Source organism: Vipera berus, assembly GCF_964194415.1.
Source record: "Vipera berus genome assembly, chromosome: 2".
Classification (NCBI taxonomy): domain Eukaryota; kingdom Metazoa; phylum Chordata; class Lepidosauria; order Squamata; family Viperidae; genus Vipera; species Vipera berus.
Window position 1 is genome coordinate 108,752,927 of NC_138203.1, and position 17,785 is coordinate 108,770,711.

A 17,785-nucleotide genomic window follows, 5' to 3' on the forward strand; every position below is an offset into this window, starting at 1 on the left:
TGTTTGCTGTTGGATGCTTAATGCACTGAATAAATTTCCATAGGAATTCCTGCCAAACGTTAGAGACCTCAAAACTGCAGATAGTCATCAATTTATGATCACAGTTGGAACCAGAAGTTCTGTTGCTAAGCAAGGTGGTTGTTGAGCCACATCTGATTTTACCATCCTTTTTGTCATGGTTTTATGTGAATCAATGCATAAGTGAATCATATGGCCACTAAGCAAATCCAGCTTCCCTCATTGACTTTGCTTGAGGAAGGTAGCTGGAAAGTTGCAAATTATGATCAGGTGATCCTGGGATGCTGCAACTCTTATAAATACATGATAGTTTATTTATTTATTTATTTATTTTATTACATTTATATACCGCCCTTTCCCGAAGGACTCAGGGCGGTTTACAGGGTGATTAAAAGCAAAAAATACAAAAGTTAAAAACAAATTTAAAAAAAATTATGTATAAAAAAATTATATTATATATCGCTTGCCAAGTGCATAAATTTTGAACACGTGACCGTGGAGATGCTGTGATAGAACTAAGGACTAGTCGTTACTTTTTTCAGTACTGTTGAACTTCAAATGGTTGTTAAATGAATGCTTATAAGTTGGGGACTACAGTCAAACCTCAGTATTCAACTACTTCAAAACTCATTGAATTCAATATTCAACGTTTTTTGAAGAAAATGTCTTATCTTTCTACTTGTACTTGAAGTGCAAGGTAGACCTTGCTGGCATCAGCTGACTCCTTCTGGCTGAAATACAGGATCACATGGTTTGCTCAGGACCCATTTTAGTACTCGGGAAGAATCCTGGATGAGTACCTAGGTACCACTGTATCTGTATACTGAATAACAGTAGATCTCTAGTGTTTCATACTGGAAAGCTTTACCTGGAAAGGCCCTCAACTGCTCCTTTGAACTGGGTGCATTGCCTATATACAACACTCAGCTAGATGGACCCCTGGCCCTCTTTCATATAAAGAGGCTTCCCATGTTCCTGTTATAAACACCTAAGTCATTTTCACCAAAAACATGCGAAGTTGTCAACTCTTCAGTATGAAAAAGTCACGTTGCTAAAAGAAAAAAGGAAAAGCCAATAGTTTCTGAATGGAATACATACTGAACGTTCAAGTAAATTACACTGGAATAAAAAATACCGTCGGCCAGACCTACGGTTAAAAAATGCCCCTGGAGGCCATTGACAGCCCACTGAGCCCCTGAACTCCACGGCGCCCCTCAGAAAAGCCGAATCAGAAACACCCTCGGTCGGCGGCCTAGCCCGTTCCTGCGGGAGCAGCCCGGGAACCTGTATAAGTCTCGAGCGATTGCAGGAGAAAGCGGCCGAAGCGCGGCCTGACGTTCCGCTACTCAGGGCCCTACGAGCGCGGTCGTACGCAGGTTCCGGGGCTCGGTCTTGACGAGATGGCGGAGGAAGGAGTGCAGGCCGAAGCCCGACGAGCGGGCGAGGAAGGCGATCTGCGGCCGAGAGGCGCCGCGGAGCCGTCCTCGCGGCGCCTGGTGCTCCCCCCCTCCTGGCTGTCCCCGGCGGGCGAGCTGCCCGCGCGGCTAGGGAGCTGGTATCCAGCCCTGGAGGTCTTGGACGTGAGCGGGACGGGGCTGTCGGTGCTGGGCCCCGAGCTGCTGGACCTGGCGCATCTGCACACGCTGCTGGCGAAGAACAACCGGTTGGGGTCCCGCGGGTCGCTCCCTAAGGGCCTGGCCAGCGCCCCCCTGTGCCGCTCCTTGCGCGTCCTCAACTTGAGCGGCAACCGCTTCACGCACTTCCCAGCCTCGCTCCTGGGCCTCTTCCGCCTCCAGAGCCTCAGCCTGGGGAGTAACCGGCTCCAGAGCATCCCCCCCGCCATCCAGGAGCTCAGCAGGTGAGCCGGCTTGGAAGAGGGGCCGAGAGGCTCCCAGGGAAGCCGGCTGCGGGTGGCCTTCCGAGCCGAAGCTTTGGCTGCATTTTGCGGAAGGGAAGCGCACCGGTGCCCTCGATAGAAAATGCGGCGGGGCTCGTTGCTGTTCCTCGAAATGTGAGCTCTGCTTCAGTCAAGGCACCCATCTTTTAGAAGGTCTTAGTGGTTTTATACTACCAGGTGATTTCAAGTGGGGCATCAGCTCATTCGGTCTTTTTCTTGAGTGTTGATAATCTGGGAGTGTTCTATACATAAACTCCCAGTATTCTCTTTTTTAAAAAAAGGATTTATTATTTGCTTCTTCAACCCTGCTTTTGGCGGGGGAGAGACCTTGTTTCATCACGCTTGCCATGTTTATCTTTTAGTGATTTTGTTGTAATTTCTTTGTTTCACTGATGTGACACGAATTTAATAAATTATTATAATTATTTAATTATTTAGAACTTTTATATTATTAGACTACTTGTGTACTGCTAAAATATAGGCAACCAATAGTTGGCAGCAGAAAGCTTTTCCTGTCCTTTATGGCCATTTAAAGGTAGTAGCCATCTGGATTTTTGTAGCTTTGGTTGAATGCACTTAATACAACATATTTGGCTTTAAAAAATATCAGACGGTGCAAAGATAATATTTATTAAAAATACAACATTATTTGAATAGCTTAGATGAAAAAATAGATTGTTTCATATTTTTTTCATCCAGGGTATTCAAAATGTCTTGTATTTTTCAACTCCCGCAACACTTGTTTCATAACTATATTTTTGGGCACAGAAAAATCACATTCTGCTGATTTTGTATCTCTAGTGAGATCCACAAAAGAATGTAGGACAGACATTACAGTATGGGAGTAGGTGGTCTTTCAGGTAATTTCAACACTCATTCATTTTAACTTCAGTTATAGTTTAATATAAGAGTTTAAGAAACATCCTTAGGATGAGTTTGAGAATTGAGTTTTATTTTTGAATGGATTGGTTTATTACCACCACTTAATGCTCCATGATACAGTTAGATAGATTTACGCATATACACAAAGTTACAGTATTGATGGTGAGCTTTGTTTTGGTGCCTTTATTCCCAAGAAACTTATGTTGTGGGAGAATTGTAGCTTAAAAATAAATTCATAAATCTTTTATTTGGAAATATAAATTTGGCCACCTGCAAAATTGTTACCTTGAATCAATTTTTCTCCAGTGAAATGCAAAAGTTAAGTTTCTTCCTCTTTTTCATATTTTCACATTTCAATTAAAAAATACAGCCTCGTTTCAGGAAGTAATAGTTGAAAATTATTCTTTTTTAACAGAAGGTAAAGGTAAAGGTAAAGGTTCCCCCGCACATGCGTGCTAGTAGTTTCCAACTCTAGGGGCCGGTGCTCATCTCCGTTTCAAAGCCGAAGAGCCAGCGCTTGTCCGAGGACGTCTCCGTGGTCATGTGGCCGGCATGACTAGACGCCAAAGGCGCACGGAACGCTGTTACCTTCCCACCGTAGTGGTCCCTATTTTTCTACTTGCATTTTTTACGTGCTTTCGAACTGCTAGGTTGGCAGAAGCTGGGACGAGTAACAGGCGCTCACTCTGTTACGCGGCACTCGGGATTCGACCCGCCAAACTGCCGACCTTCTGATCGACAAGCTCAGCGTCTTAACCCACTGAGCCAGAAAGGGAAGAGTATTTGTGGCTAATTTAGATCAATTTCATTTAGTTTATTGTGTTTTGTATTTTTTCTTTATATATTTAATGAATATTGTTAATTTTAATTTTGTTCATATAGCTATCTTGTAATGAAAAGAAGGGGGGGTTATCTGCAATTTATACAGTATCTATTTTTATTTTCATTCTACTATCTGTTTTACATATTATAACACTAAGATTGTTCAGTCACAGTGTTTTCCTCTGTTCTGCTGTTTTGGAAATAAAGCATATTAATTACACTGAAAAGCAAAAAATGGGAAATATCAGTGAGTAACCATAAGAAGCCTGGGACATGAACAATGGTTCTTGGGAGTATAATGAGTCTGAGTGTGCACCAATTTTCAGGAATAGTCATTTATTCTCCAAGGGTCCTAGTCATAGAATCATGACATACTCGAGTAAAAAGAAATCTTTGTAAAGGGGAGGACATGTCTCAGAAATGTGCTTCCAGTTCAAATACAGTTGTTCCAGTTTTCATCATTTTAGTCCATACCTTGTTTTCTAGTCACCATTGCCAATATTTCAACTCAGGGACAGTTTGTTTAATCTGTTCTAATCTCTCATTGTAGTTTCCTACGTTCTTCTCTTTTCAGTATGATCAGTTTGTTTTATATATTTAAGAGGCTTCTGTAAAGTTAGAAAAAAATAGTGCAAGATCCTCTTGAAAATAATTTTAGAGTAATGCTAAAAGTATTTGGTAAGTACAATTTGCACAATTCCATTTTCTTTTAGAATCTATTGATAGCTGATTTGCAGACGTACAGTCATGTAGTATATTTTTCTCACTATTATTTTCTGCTAGTATTCTCCATTTTGGTATGATGTGAAGGTGTTGCAGGCATTGCCTTCAAACTTAAGAATATCACCTGGTAATTAATTTTGTGTATTTAGAGGCATACTATTTCTGAGTATTGTGGTTTTGTGTTTAATTATTAAATTATTGTTACTATTAATTATTAAAGAATAGTTAATAGAACTAAGCTTTTCCACAAAGTTCACTACACTCTAATGCTGGAATTTAGAGACCTAGGTCCAAATATCTATTCATTTGTGAATTTAACAGATGACCTTGTGCCAATTGCTTCCACCAAGTTAGTTTTTATGTGCTGACTTGAGCTTATAAACAGACAGAATGTACTTATTAGGAACAAAAATACTGTGTATCATGTCAAGATCAAAGTTCTCTTTTTCCCATATACTGAAGAAGCATAAAAACAATTTATTATTTAATTTGATGTGGACCAATGTGGTTTGTGCCAGTTCTCAATTGGTAATAGATGAAGCAGCACCTAAATAGGACTCAAGATAAACCGAATAAGCTTTATTAGAGGAGGAGCACAGCAGTTGCCTCTCTAGCCTCACTCAGGCTTACCAAGTTCATGTGGGCTTGGCCCAACTATGGCTTCTGTTATTTTTCTTCTTTTCATTTTGCATTTCCTGGGGCAAAATAAAGCATACTCGCCTAATATCAATGTCAATGTATCACCGTCATTACTAGATCAGGTGTCAGATAGAGCCATGGTGGTGCAATGGTTAGAGTGCAGTACTGCAGGCTACTTCTGCTGACTGCCTGCTGCCAACAGTTCAGCAGTTCGATTCTCACTTAAGGTTGACTCAGTCTTCCATCCTTCCGAGATCAGTAAAATGAGGCCCCAGATTGTTGGGGGCAATATGCTGACTCTGTAAATCATTTGAAGAGGGCTGTAAAGCACTCTGAAGTAGTATATAAGTCTTAAGTGGTGTTGCTGTTGCTATTACTTGATCAGGTGTCAAATGACTCCTCCCAAATATTTCAACAAAAATAAACACAGAAGAAAATAAAATCACCATGGCATCTCACTCAGCAAACTGGCAGGGCATTTTATTATCTTTGAAACCTCTTCTAAAATAGGATTATGACCAATCAGAAATATCAATCCAGATGCCTGCTACCTTCCTGCAAGTACAGCTTTAAGCATAGGGATCTTCAAAGGGGTGGGTTGGGAAAGGAATGACAAACCATGTAATGCAAACTATGGCTCCCGTACTTGTATCCAAATTGTAATACAAATACAGAGATTGGGTTCACTTCATGATGCATGTTTCATAACTTTTACGTGTACCAGAAACCTACTCCTTTGAGGACTTTGTAATGCTTTGCTGAGTATTGATTTCTTTCTGAGTGGTTTCAGCAACTGTCTGGTAGAAATTCAGTAGGCAACACTTATTCTCTTTGGGAGGCACACATCAGAGCTTGGAGAGAGAAAGAAATTATTTTTCATCATCTATTATTATTTTCTTGATAGCATTTTTTTTAATTCAAGGAACCTATCTGGAGGAACTTAACCTGGTGAACCATTTCCTCTTCCTTTGCTTTTAAGTTTATCTGTTAAAGTTTCTTTAATGTAATCATTTTGTAATATATAAAAGGTTGAGGTCTACTGATTTATGTTCTAAATGACATGTTGAATCAGCACTCTATCAAAAATGGATGCAAACTTTATGTATTGATTTTTGTTTCTCTTTCAGTTTAGAATTTTTATATCTTGGAGGAAATTTCATTACTTCCATTCCACCAGAGTTAGCAAACCTGTCTTCACTAAGTTACCTAGTCCTCTGTGATAACAGGATACAGAGTATTCCACCTCAGTTGGCACAGTGAGTATGTCTAGCCATGTTACGCTTTTTGATATCTGTGTCCTGAATTTAGTTGCCTAAGCGTTTTTGTGTGAAAAGGAGAATATCTTCTATATATTAACACAATCTCACAATGCTGCATCACAATCAGCAAATTGTACAATAATTGTACATGCTGATCTATAAACAATACTGGTAGATCGCGATTACTGTGAGTTCAAATAGTGTGATATTTGATTTAGTGAAAATTATATACTATTATACTAGATATACTATTTCCATTGAACCGAAACCAATTACAGATAGTGCTTGAGTTACAACAGCATTTGGGACAAAAACTTCCATTGATAAGCAATACTGTCGTAATGTAAAGTATGACATCACATTATCTCATGACTTAGTGATGGCAATCCCTGCAGTCTCTGTTGCCATTATTAAAGGAGGATTGTGGCGTGTTAAGCAAGTACCTCCTTGCAACTTTTTGCTCTATCCAAAATTAGAATATATAATTACTGAGATTAAATTAATGAGTAATAAACTCCCCAAGTTATGTCTACTAGAGCAGATAAAATTGCAATCATAAACTTCCTGGTTCACTAAACTGACAAATTTTGTAAGATGCTATGGCCTTCCTGTCTCTTGCATAATGGGGGAACAATCTCAAAAAAGAGCTGCCCAAAGAATTAAGGATATTGAAGCACAAAATGACATGGCCATTCCTAGTAAGGTGGGTAACTTGAAATGGCTGAGCAAATACAAATGCACTTTTCAAGCAGACAACTGCCAAAATATCGTAGGGAAATACACAAGCGAGATTTGAACAGCTTGACACAATGGTCAGATATGGGAGATTTTACTCTATATCCTATAATGGATATCTCTGCATCTGTGGAGCGGCAGAGGTTGAGGACTTGGCTCACATCCTGTTTCACTGCTGCCTATGTAAGAGGGTGAGAGACAGGTATCTTGACCTATACACTAAGTGAATGACCTATTGAGACCCCCATATCAAAATAACTTACCTTATGTGCAGCCAGAATTTGAAAATTACATTTAACACAGCACAGTACCTGAGCAAAATGGTTTGGCTGAGATTGGCATATGTGAGACTGATTGGGGTAGATTGTAGGGGTGATAGTAAAATATAATTTTATCATATTTTATCTATTTATATCTTAAATTGCCCTATTTGATTCTAATTTCATTTTAAAAAAAATATTTTATCCCATTTCATTTTAAATTGTATTTTATTTCTATTTTATTCTAAATTATATTTTAACCGATTCCATTCTAAATTGTTTTACTGCATTTTAGTATAACCAGTGTTTGGAACTCTGCACCTTGATATGGCCCACAGGCTAATCAATAAAGGTATTACTAAACAAGCAAATAGGGAAAACAAACAGGAGTTTGACAAAGGCCAATGCTACATGCAGAAAGGACTGCTGAGAAGAGATAGGATACAGTTTATAAAACTTGAGAAGGAACCTCACCATTTTCATCAGGAGGATATCAAATGAGAATAAAAAGAAAGTGCAGCTAAAACACAGAAGGAAATATACTGAAAATTATTTTATCCTTGAATTTATGATATCTAGAGGAGGATGAGCTGAGAAGAGCTACCTAAAAGCTGGACTTCAAAAATGGATTTTAATGAACTTCAAAGGAAGGTAGATCGGATCCATTGGCTTGAATTCCTTGAAAAAAATGTTCAGGAAGATGGGAAAACCTATAAAACAATTCTCATAACAGAAAAAAGGATAAATTCAAAGGTACCAGTGTGTACATGTGCAATTTCTCTAAAATACTTCAGAGAAAAAGCAAAATTTACAGAAAATGGAAGAAAGAAAATATAACCAAAGAGGTAGGGTGTCAAGAAACTGTAGGAACTAAAGGCTAAAGTTCAGAATGTGGTGAAGCTTGCAAGAGATATCAAAGAATAAAAAGGTTCTTTATGTACATTAGAAATGAAAGTAAAACAAGGCATTTTTGAAGAAAAAGTGGTGAAGCAGTAATAGATAATGGTGAGAAGGCAGAATTTCTCCTGTTTTGTAACTATTTTCCCTCTGAAGATAAATGGAACTCTAGCTGGTCATTATACTGCAGAGGAATGAGAAAAGGGTAATTCAGGATAGACAAGAAAAGAGAACTTAGCTACAAGTAGATCTCGCTTACTGACTGCCTCATTTGGTGTTCACTCCATTTGCATGGTGCAAAAGAAATAACTGATCAATGCCAAATTTATGATCTTCAACGTGTCCCTCAGTCATGCGATTATCATTACAGTCTATATACATTGATCTGTGCCTGACCTGTTGCTTTTCTTTTTCCCCCCATTGCAGAGCAGAAAGATTGGAGAGAAAGGGATTACAAGAGAGTTAACAAGAAAACATCAGCAAGAGAGTAAGCAGGGGAATACATGTTTGGGTAGAGCAATTGCGACTCCCAGTTCCAAGTGTGCTGTGGGATGCCAATTATTTTGATGTATATTCTCCATTGTGAGCCTGCTCACTCTCTTGTAATGCCTTTCTCTTCAACAAATGTAAACACAACATTAATTCCGTTCTTGCTAATTATCCCAGCGTTAGCATTAGCATACCAAAGGGTGGGAAATGGGCAAAAGGAAAGCAGAGTCATTGTACTGGAATCTCCAACTAGACTGGAGGGAGAGATTAAGAGGTTGCTGAACTTAGACTCCTTGCATTGCAAAAAACGGCACAGGTCTGACCTCCCCCAGAACTTCTGTGACTGTTCCCAAAGAAATATCACATAAGTGATTAAAATAAAGCTTCTGCTTGAGACTATTCACAAGTGGTTCTGGTTGCTTGTGCCTGACATTCACAGTCATGTGATTTCCCACTTAATAATTGCTTGCCAGCTGGTCCCAATTGTGGTTCTAAATGTAATCAGGGTAATGCCCTAAATCTACTGCACTCAAAAGTATATATGTTTGTTATAGAGCCATGCATATCATCCTATTTTGGTTTATTATAAATTAGGCTGATTTTTTAAATTATTGAGTTTTGAAAAACAGCTTCATTATTCTAAAAATTAATAAGGAATATAGAGTTTTCAGAAAATGCAAAAGCATTCTCTACTATAAAAAGGAAAAGGCCAGCATATAGCGGAGTTCAGTGGCTAAAGGAGTGGTGTAAAGCGGAAGGCTTTGCTTATATTAGTGACAACATCTGCAGCTAGTGCGATAAAAAACTACAAAAGGGAAGGTTTGCATCCATCAAAGAAAGGGAGTAACTAACTTGGCATTAAATTTACGGATTTTCTGGAGAAACATTTAAACTAAACAAAAGGGACAAATAGTTGATTGATACAGAACATTTCTATCCCCAGCAATCTAAAACTAATAGGGTTATCAGTACTTGTAACATAGATGTTTGTGCACATAAGAATATCAACCTTGCTGTTAAGGAAAATCAAGCTTTTGATAGCGTGTGCCATTTTGATAGTGTGTGCCATATCATCTGCACTAATCAAACAAGTGGTAAGGAAGTAGGAGAACTTGGGCACAAAACAGATTATATAGAAAGTAAACACAGGATCAGTCAAAAAGGACTCAAATGTCTGTATACCAATGCACAGAGTATGAGGAATAAACAGGGCAAATTAGAAAATCAAGTAAATGAGGGCAGATGTGATATTGTTGCCATTATGGAAACTTGGTGGGATGAAACCCACAAATGGAATGTACAGCTAGAGGGATTTAAATTAGTTTTAAAAAAAACCAGACCAAATAAAAGAGGAGGTGGAGTTGTACTCTATATAAGAAATAACTACATTTCTATAGAATTGGAGCACAATAATGAAAACTGTCTAGAATGCATTTGGTCAATATAAAAGGGGGGGAAATGACATTTCCATAGGTGTATACAATAGGCCACCCGATCAAACACAGGAAATTGATGAACGTTTTGCTAGTCAGTTAACTAAGGTATGTAGGAAGCACATAATAATAATGGGGACTTTAACTACCCTGACATCAACTGGGAGACAAACTCTGCACCAAATGGAAGATCAAACAGGTTCCTGACAAGCCTAGCAGACAACTTTTGTCTCCCAAAAAGTAGAGAAGGGAAACAGGTAATCAGCCATATTGGGCTTAATTCTCACTAGCAGAGATGAAATGATAGAAGGTATTTAAGCTACAGTAACCTTGGTGGGGAGTGATCATGCAATATTGGAATTCAACATTATGTAAGCACAAGCAATAGAACAAAGTCAAACTAGAAACTTGGACTTTAAGAGAGCTAATTTCAACAAACTTAGAGAGAACTTGGGAACTTTGCATCCATGGATACAAATCCTCAAAGGGAAAACAACCCAAGAAACTTTGGCAAATGAGATTATAAAAGCCCACTCTAGCACAATACCAATGAAGAAGAAAAATAACAGCTCTCAAAAAACACACACCATGGCTGCATAAAGAGCTCTCCTTTACACTGAAAGACAAAAAGGACAAGTATAAAAAGTGGAAACAGGAGCACATAACTGAAGCAGAATGTCAGCAAATAGCCCAAGCCTGCAAATATGAAGTGAGGAAAGCTAACGCTCAAAATGAACTAAGGTTTGCTACAAAAGTCAAACATAACTAAAAAAGCTTATTTCAACATGTAAAAACAAGAAAAAAGTCAATGAATGAGTGGTCCATTAATGGGAGAAAGTGGCAAGAAGGTGATAAGCAATAGGGAGAAAACAGAACTGCTTAACTATTTTTTTGCATCTATTTACACAAAGGGAAAAAATAGTCCAACTTATAAAAAACAGATTAGAAATATAAGATAAAATAGACAAGAAAATGGTAAGTGAGCACCTGTCCACCTTAGACGAATTCAAATCACCAGGACCAGATGGATTACCCACCAAGGTTCTGAAGGAACTGGCAGACGCTATCTCAGAACCACTGAACTATATCTTTCAAAGATCCTGGAGCACCAGGGAACTAGCAGAGGACTGGAAAAGAGCTGATGTAGTTCACATCTTCAAAAAAGGAAAAAAAAGTAGATCAAAGAAACTACAGAACTATTAGCCTAATGTCAATACCTGGGAAGATTCTGGAAAAGATAATTAAGGAATGAATCAGCAAACAAAGTCATAACCAAAGGCCAACATGGATTTGTGAAAAACAGATCATGCCCGACAAACCTTATTGCATTCTTTGACAAAGTGACAAAATTAGTGAACCAAAGGAAAACAGTGGATATAATTAGTTGGGCTTCAGTAAGGCATTTGATAAAGTAGACCACAACCTACTACTTGATAAGATAGAAAAATGTGAGTTAGGCAGCATCATCACCAGATGGATTTGTAACTGGCTGGCCAATGTGTAGTCGTCAATGGAACTTTATCCACATGGAGGGAAGTATGCAGTGGGGTACCCCAAGGCTTTGTTTTAGGCCCAGTACTCTTCAATATCTTCATCAATGATTTGGATGAGGAACTCATCAAATTTGCAGACAACACCAAGCTGGAAGGAATAGCCAACACTCCAGAAGATAGGCTTAAGATACAGAAGGATCTTGACAGACTTGAACATTGGACGCTATCTAACAAAATGAAATTCAGTGGTGAAAAAAGTAAGGTTCTACATTTAGGTAAGAAAAAACAAATGCACAGGTATAGTATAGGTGGTACCTGGCTCAGTAGTCATAACTGTGAGAGGGATCTTGAAGTCCTAATGGACAATCACTTAAATATGAGCCAACAATGTGCTGCAGCTGCCAAAAAAGCTAACACAGACGGATAGAATCAAGATCATGTGAAGTGTTAATACCACTTTATAATGCCTTGGTAAGACCACACTTGGAGAGAAGCAATCTAGAACTATGGAGAAATTTCCTGACTGTTAGACCAATTAACCAGTGGAACAACCTGCCTCCAGAAGTTGTAAATGCTCCCAACTCTGGAGGTTCTTAAGAAGAGATTGGACAGCCATTTGTCTGAAATAGTATATGGTTTCCTGCCTGAGCAGGGGGTTGGCCTAGAAGACCTCCAAGGTCCCTTCCAACTTTTATTCTATTCTGCTCTGTTAGTACTGTAAACTCCATAGAAAAATCCCTCTCTGTGTTCATATTTTTTATAATAGCTTCACTATGCATATTAGGGAAGTGCAAGTAAATAATACCTGTCATCCTGGAAGAGGGTTTGTTGCTCCTTTTGGTGGTAGAGTCTTACCATAGTTTTTCTTGTCTCTGATTTTCCAGGTTGCATTCACTTCGTTCTCTTAGCCTCCACAATAACTTACTGACATATCTTCCTCGGGAGATCCTCAATCTAGTTCAGCTTGAGGAACTGAGTTTGCGTGGGAATCCTTTGGTTGTGAGGTTTGTCCGTGAACTGACCTACAATCCTCCAAGCCTCCAAGAACTGGCTGGACGCACTATCAAAACTCGCAATATTCCTTATGTTGCTAGTGATCTCCCTGGAAATCTCCTTCGATATTTGAGTCTGGCCAGCAATTGTCCTAATCCTAAGTGTGGAGGTACATTATTTTCTTTGCTTTTTATGTACTTATGTAGTGAAATTTCAAAACCCTCTGTTAACAAACTATTATTGCATTCAATTTGTAGAAAGTTTACCACAGCTTTTTATCTATCCCAAATAATCCCATCAGATAACTGATTCGTCCTGGATCAAATATCCATGTTTGTTTCTTAATACCATCTCTTATCAATTGTTGTCCAGTTTAATATAATAAATCCATTAAATCAGCATTCAACCACCCGGTTAACATTTAGAGATAAAAAGCAAATCAGAAGAGAAACTTTAAAAAGTGTAATTAAAACCCAGGGTTGCTTACAAGAACGATCATCCTGCCATAAGGATATTAGCAGTTCTGGGTGAAAATTCCAATTTTTATAATTTGTGTTCAAGTTATTTAGAACTGTCAGATTCCAGACATTTTATTAAAAGGTATATGCCTTTTAATAAAGCTTGTTAGTCAGAAAAAATACTATGGAACTCCTGATTTTTTTGTCACAATAAACATGTTCCCTATATTAAACTCAATGGTATTTATTCTAAATAAAAGTGAATAGATTTTTATTTTCTATACATCAACCCAATCTAAAACACTGATGTCCAATTTAATTTTTGCACCTTCCAAAGAATCATGTCGCTGGATTGGAATAAGTTCCATCTACTCTAGTGATATGTTTAAAGAACTGATAGTGATATGTTTAAAGAACTGATAGCTATATAACCAACCAACCAGCCCCTCAAACAAGAGAGACAGTGGTGCCATTGACTTGATTCAGTTTAGCAGCTGTCATAAACTAAGGACCTAATGACTTAAAACACATGTTTTGCAGAACAAGATAGGAAAGGGCCATGGAAAATGATGTGTGTACATGTTTATACAGTAACTGCAAACACTATTTTAAAAACATCCTTTCTTTTCTCTTTAGGAGTCTATTTTGACAGCTGTGTCCGCCAAATAAAATTTGTCGATTTCTGTGGGAAGTACCGTGTTCCACTGATGCACTACCTTTGTTCCCCAGAGTGTTCTTCCCCTTTCAGTTCTGCTTCTCAGAGTTCTAATTCCCAGAGTGAATCTGATTCAGAAGATGAAGCTATTGTTGCTGCACGCAGGATGCAAAAGGTTCTTTTGGGATAGGAAGAAAAGATAATACAAGAAGCAAGTGCCTGATGTCCTTTGGAATGGGCTTGCCTATATGATATTATTCACTGAAAATGCACCTGTATGCCTTAGAGAGAAATTAGTATAAAGACATCTTATAGCTTGCTATCTTGAGATGTTTCAGGAATTCTTGGCACTGGTGACTTGTTAGAGATGTTTTAAACCAGGGGTGTCAAACTGCCAGCCTGTGGGCTGGATGCGTCATGCTGAAATCGCGCCCACCCCATTGCCGGCAATGGAAAAAAAACTCACGATACGTCGTGACGTCATGTGACGTTGCGGGTTTGATACCCCTGTTTTAAACACTTCATCTCTCATACTGGCTTTGAAGTGGATTTTCTTTAGTCATTGTGATAACATGCTTATCTAAGAATACAGAGTGGGAGTTCTTTAGTAATGTGTTTAGCAACTGCTGTACTTGAATATTGTTCTTCCCATAAAGCTGCTTGGGCTTTATATATTTATTTTTAGCAAAATTCTTCCAAAATGCACAAATATCAAAATGTGTTACTTCCTTCTTTTGGTTTCACTGCCTATGATCAAATGCTATGCTATAATACCATTAATGTGCCTTTCCATATTTTTATACCAGCTTCATTTTTCTGTCCTTCAGTGCATTCTTAAATCGTACCTCCAAAAATTTGGCAACAAAATCATTGCTTTTTGGTAGCACTTTTCCTATTTTTTTCACCAAGAACTGAAATAGGTATATTAATGCATGGTGAAAGACAGACAGAAAAATTGTATTTTGCCATTTAAATTGTCCCAATTTCCTCCACAGGGGCTAAGTTCACTGGGCTGCTGCAGTGCTCCCTATGGCTTCTGCTCTTGAAAGTTGTGGTTCACCAGAATTGGTGGTTTCTAATTTCTGTGTTATGCTATAAGTGCATCATTAGTGCCTTCCTTGGGTTTTCTTCTTGAAGCCTGCCATTTTCTAACTAGTGAGAAATATAAAAAAATCACTGTTCAAATTCATTTAGAGCAAGATTGCTTTTTTTGCATATACCTTGGTGCCATTATTTGCCACATTTTATGTTATCGGTAGTCCATCATATATAATTACCTATAATTTAACATAATATAACTTTCTTTTGTAAAAAGTCAGACATTTTTACCAATCTATTTCTTCTGTTCCCTTTATTGCAAAGTTACTTACGGTACATTATATCCTTCCTCTCTTCCCTTGTTCATACTCAAATTTAATCTTATCATACATGCATTTTGTAAGATTTTGACCCAAACTTCCTGCCTCTTACATTTCTAAGCATGTTGAATTGTTGAAGATACCTCATATATTTAGGAACATGTCTAGTCTCTGCAAAAGATAAATATTCACAAAAGAGTTGCTGTTTATTAGGCATCACTAAGTTTGTCAGTGACAGTATGTTGGTGAACTTAGGCAATCATTTTTAGCACACAACACTTGCAGTATCACAGACAATTGTGATTCCCCTTTTCATGCAATAAATATGCTCTTCTCTACAGATTTGTGGTTTAATCTTTGGTGTTTCCTTTGCAGACTAAGTATTATCAATAGTAATCCCATGTTGAGTGCTGAGTAAAAATAATACTTTTGCAATGGACAGCCTCTTTTCTGAATCATATTAGGAATGCTCTCAACTACATAGAAGTCTATATGCATAAGTGAGAAGAAGGGAATCTCATAGAAAGATCCCTGCATTTTAGGGAGAAAGGAATGCAGTATTATTAACTGGGATCATTGCAAGATTTGTGAAAGAAATTGAGAGCTACAGCTATTTCTACTTTTCCATTATGGCTTCTGCCTCCAGTGAAAGGTTATAAGTTTGATAGGGTTGGTTTGTGGACATGCATGAATACATATGTATCATTTACTCCCAAGTCTGAAATGGCTCATTTCAGAGCCATCGCAGTCATTTCAATGGCTCATTTCATACATATATACAATATATATAGAAAGAAATCTTATGGAGTGAATGTGGTATGCATCCTTGGCCAGAATCCCCTATCAGATTAATTTATATTTAGATTCAGGTGTCATTGAACTCTTGTTTCTACCAATCTCAGCCAACTGCAGTGCAATAGTGTATTGCAAGTTCTTCAGCATCTAGAGAACAAGAATAATCTGAAATAATTTTCACAAAGAATGTATAAGTGTTCAAGAAATGCTGATTTTAACAGTAATATATATTCTTTCCCATATTCCCTTGTTAATATAATTTAATTTACTAAAATGATCAATAGGAAAAATCCTTTTTTATCATAACATGAAATTAATATTGCAACTTCAACTTAGAATTAACTCCTATATATTCACTAAGTCTGGAAATAGATTTATATGGAGTGTTTTCAGACTTGAACTTGATCATTATTTCATTTTAGCATTATACAGTAGTTACAACCAATGCACGTAAGCATATATTCATTCAGTCTACAATTTCCATCTTGAGAGTGAGTCTCATACTTCTTTCCTCTAAGTGTTTTATGTCATATCAGCCCAATTCATGATTTTGGAGAACTTAAAATGTTTGTAAATTATTTGCTGACATTTATGTTGGTTCTAATTAAGATACAATGTAACTAAATTTTATTGTTTTTCTTAGGTATAAGATCTCTATTTTCTATGTTAATTTATTAATGATTTATATGCTTAATGGAATCTTGATACTATTTGATGTCAGTACAGGTAAAACCTAATATTGATTCTTGTTTAATCTAGCATTTTTGATAATATATTTAGGCAATATAAATTTTCTGGTTTTTCCATGGATTGATTTTATTCTAAACTGTGATTCAAAATATTGTTTGTACATGTGTTCCACTCACAGGCATGCAAGTTTTCATTAAAACATTATTTAGATTTTTTTTATTCTTTCTTTCTATGGCATAAAAGCCAAGTCTGAATGTCCTTAATGTCCTCATTTCTTTTGCTGCATATTCTTCCAATTATTTCTTTATCCATTAATGTCAGAGGGAAAGTTTAAAAATTAAAAATTAGCACTTAGGATCTGTACAGAAAGTTTGGAGACAATACCTGAAGCAATTTGTATAGTTTTTGTATATTTATACTTCCCACTAGTTAAACTTTAAACAATTTTCTTGTTGAATATTTTAATATGGTTTGCTTGATGCTTATCACTCTTTCTCAAAGAAAATTGAGTGGCTTTTCTGATTTCTTAAATTTGTAAAATAGTTTAGATTGCTTGCCAAATAATATCTTTGTCTTTTAATTTATATTCTATTTAGGATTATAGATCAAAGATATGTAACCAACAATGGGAAATAATCATTTTTATCATGCTGTCTTTTTAACAGTCATCAATGGGCTTTTTGGTGAAAAGAGTATTGCTGTTCAGACAGATGTTTATAGTGTAATAATAAAGTTTCTATCTTAGAAACTGCCAATAAGGAACATTCATATTTGTATAGCAACTTGGTTGAATCTAAAAAAAATCAATACATGGTATAGAAAGAGAAATTTAGAATACATATTTAGGAGACATGGTTTCAATAATCTTAAGATCTATTCTAGGCAATATGTCAGGAGAAAAGGAATGCAGGAGGGATGGAAACGTACACAAAATCACATACTGAAACTATACTCACATACCATTCCTATTAGAAAAAAATGGAAGGCTGCTTAGGACACTTGAGTTGAAAAAAGAGACTGATATAATAAATATTAGCAAACAGCAAATAATCTGCAAAAAATAACAGTGAAAAGAGGTTAGGGTCGCAAGAGAAACTAAAAGCATTGAAAGGGTCCCTTTTGGGCTATACCAGTCAAAAAAGAGGTGATTTACTTCTAGGAAATTATGTTTGGTTAGCGAGAGGAGACCCTTCCTTTGCAGAAAGGGCTCCAGCATAGCAACTAACAAAAGGAGGAAAGGAAACAACCCAAGGCAGGTTGGAGTAGCAAGGGAAAATTTGGCTACTATG

General features: G+C 37.2%; 1 protein-coding gene across 1 annotated transcript; it reads left to right on the forward strand.

The window, feature by feature from the left end:
- Nucleotides 1–816: 816 nt before the first annotated feature.
- Nucleotides 817–16,711, forward strand: LRRC58 (leucine rich repeat containing 58). The gene is made up of 4 exons (XM_081316524.1): nucleotides 817–1,876; nucleotides 6,109–6,237; nucleotides 12,432–12,709; nucleotides 13,635–16,711. Exons 1-4 carry the CDS (start codon nucleotides 1,419–1,421, stop codon nucleotides 13,841–13,843), a joined length of 1,074 nt encoding a protein of 357 aa, XP_081172650.1. The 5' UTR covers nucleotides 817–1,418; the 3' UTR covers nucleotides 13,844–16,711.
- Nucleotides 16,712–17,785: the final 1,074 nt, after the last annotated feature.

Bases quoted from the DNA above. Each gene is read 5' to 3' on its own strand.
- LRRC58 (XM_081316524.1), top strand. From the start codon at position 1,419: ATGGCGGAGGAAGGAGTGCAGGCCGAAGCCCGACGAGCGGGCGAGGAA. The intron at 1,877-6,108 runs GTGAGCCGGCTT...TTTCTCTTTCAG, and splicing joins GCCATCCAGGAGCTCAGCAG to TTTAGAATTTTTATATCTTG. The intron at 12,710-13,634 runs GTACATTATTTT...TTTTCTCTTTAG, and splicing joins TCCTAATCCTAAGTGTGGAG to GAGTCTATTTTGACAGCTGT.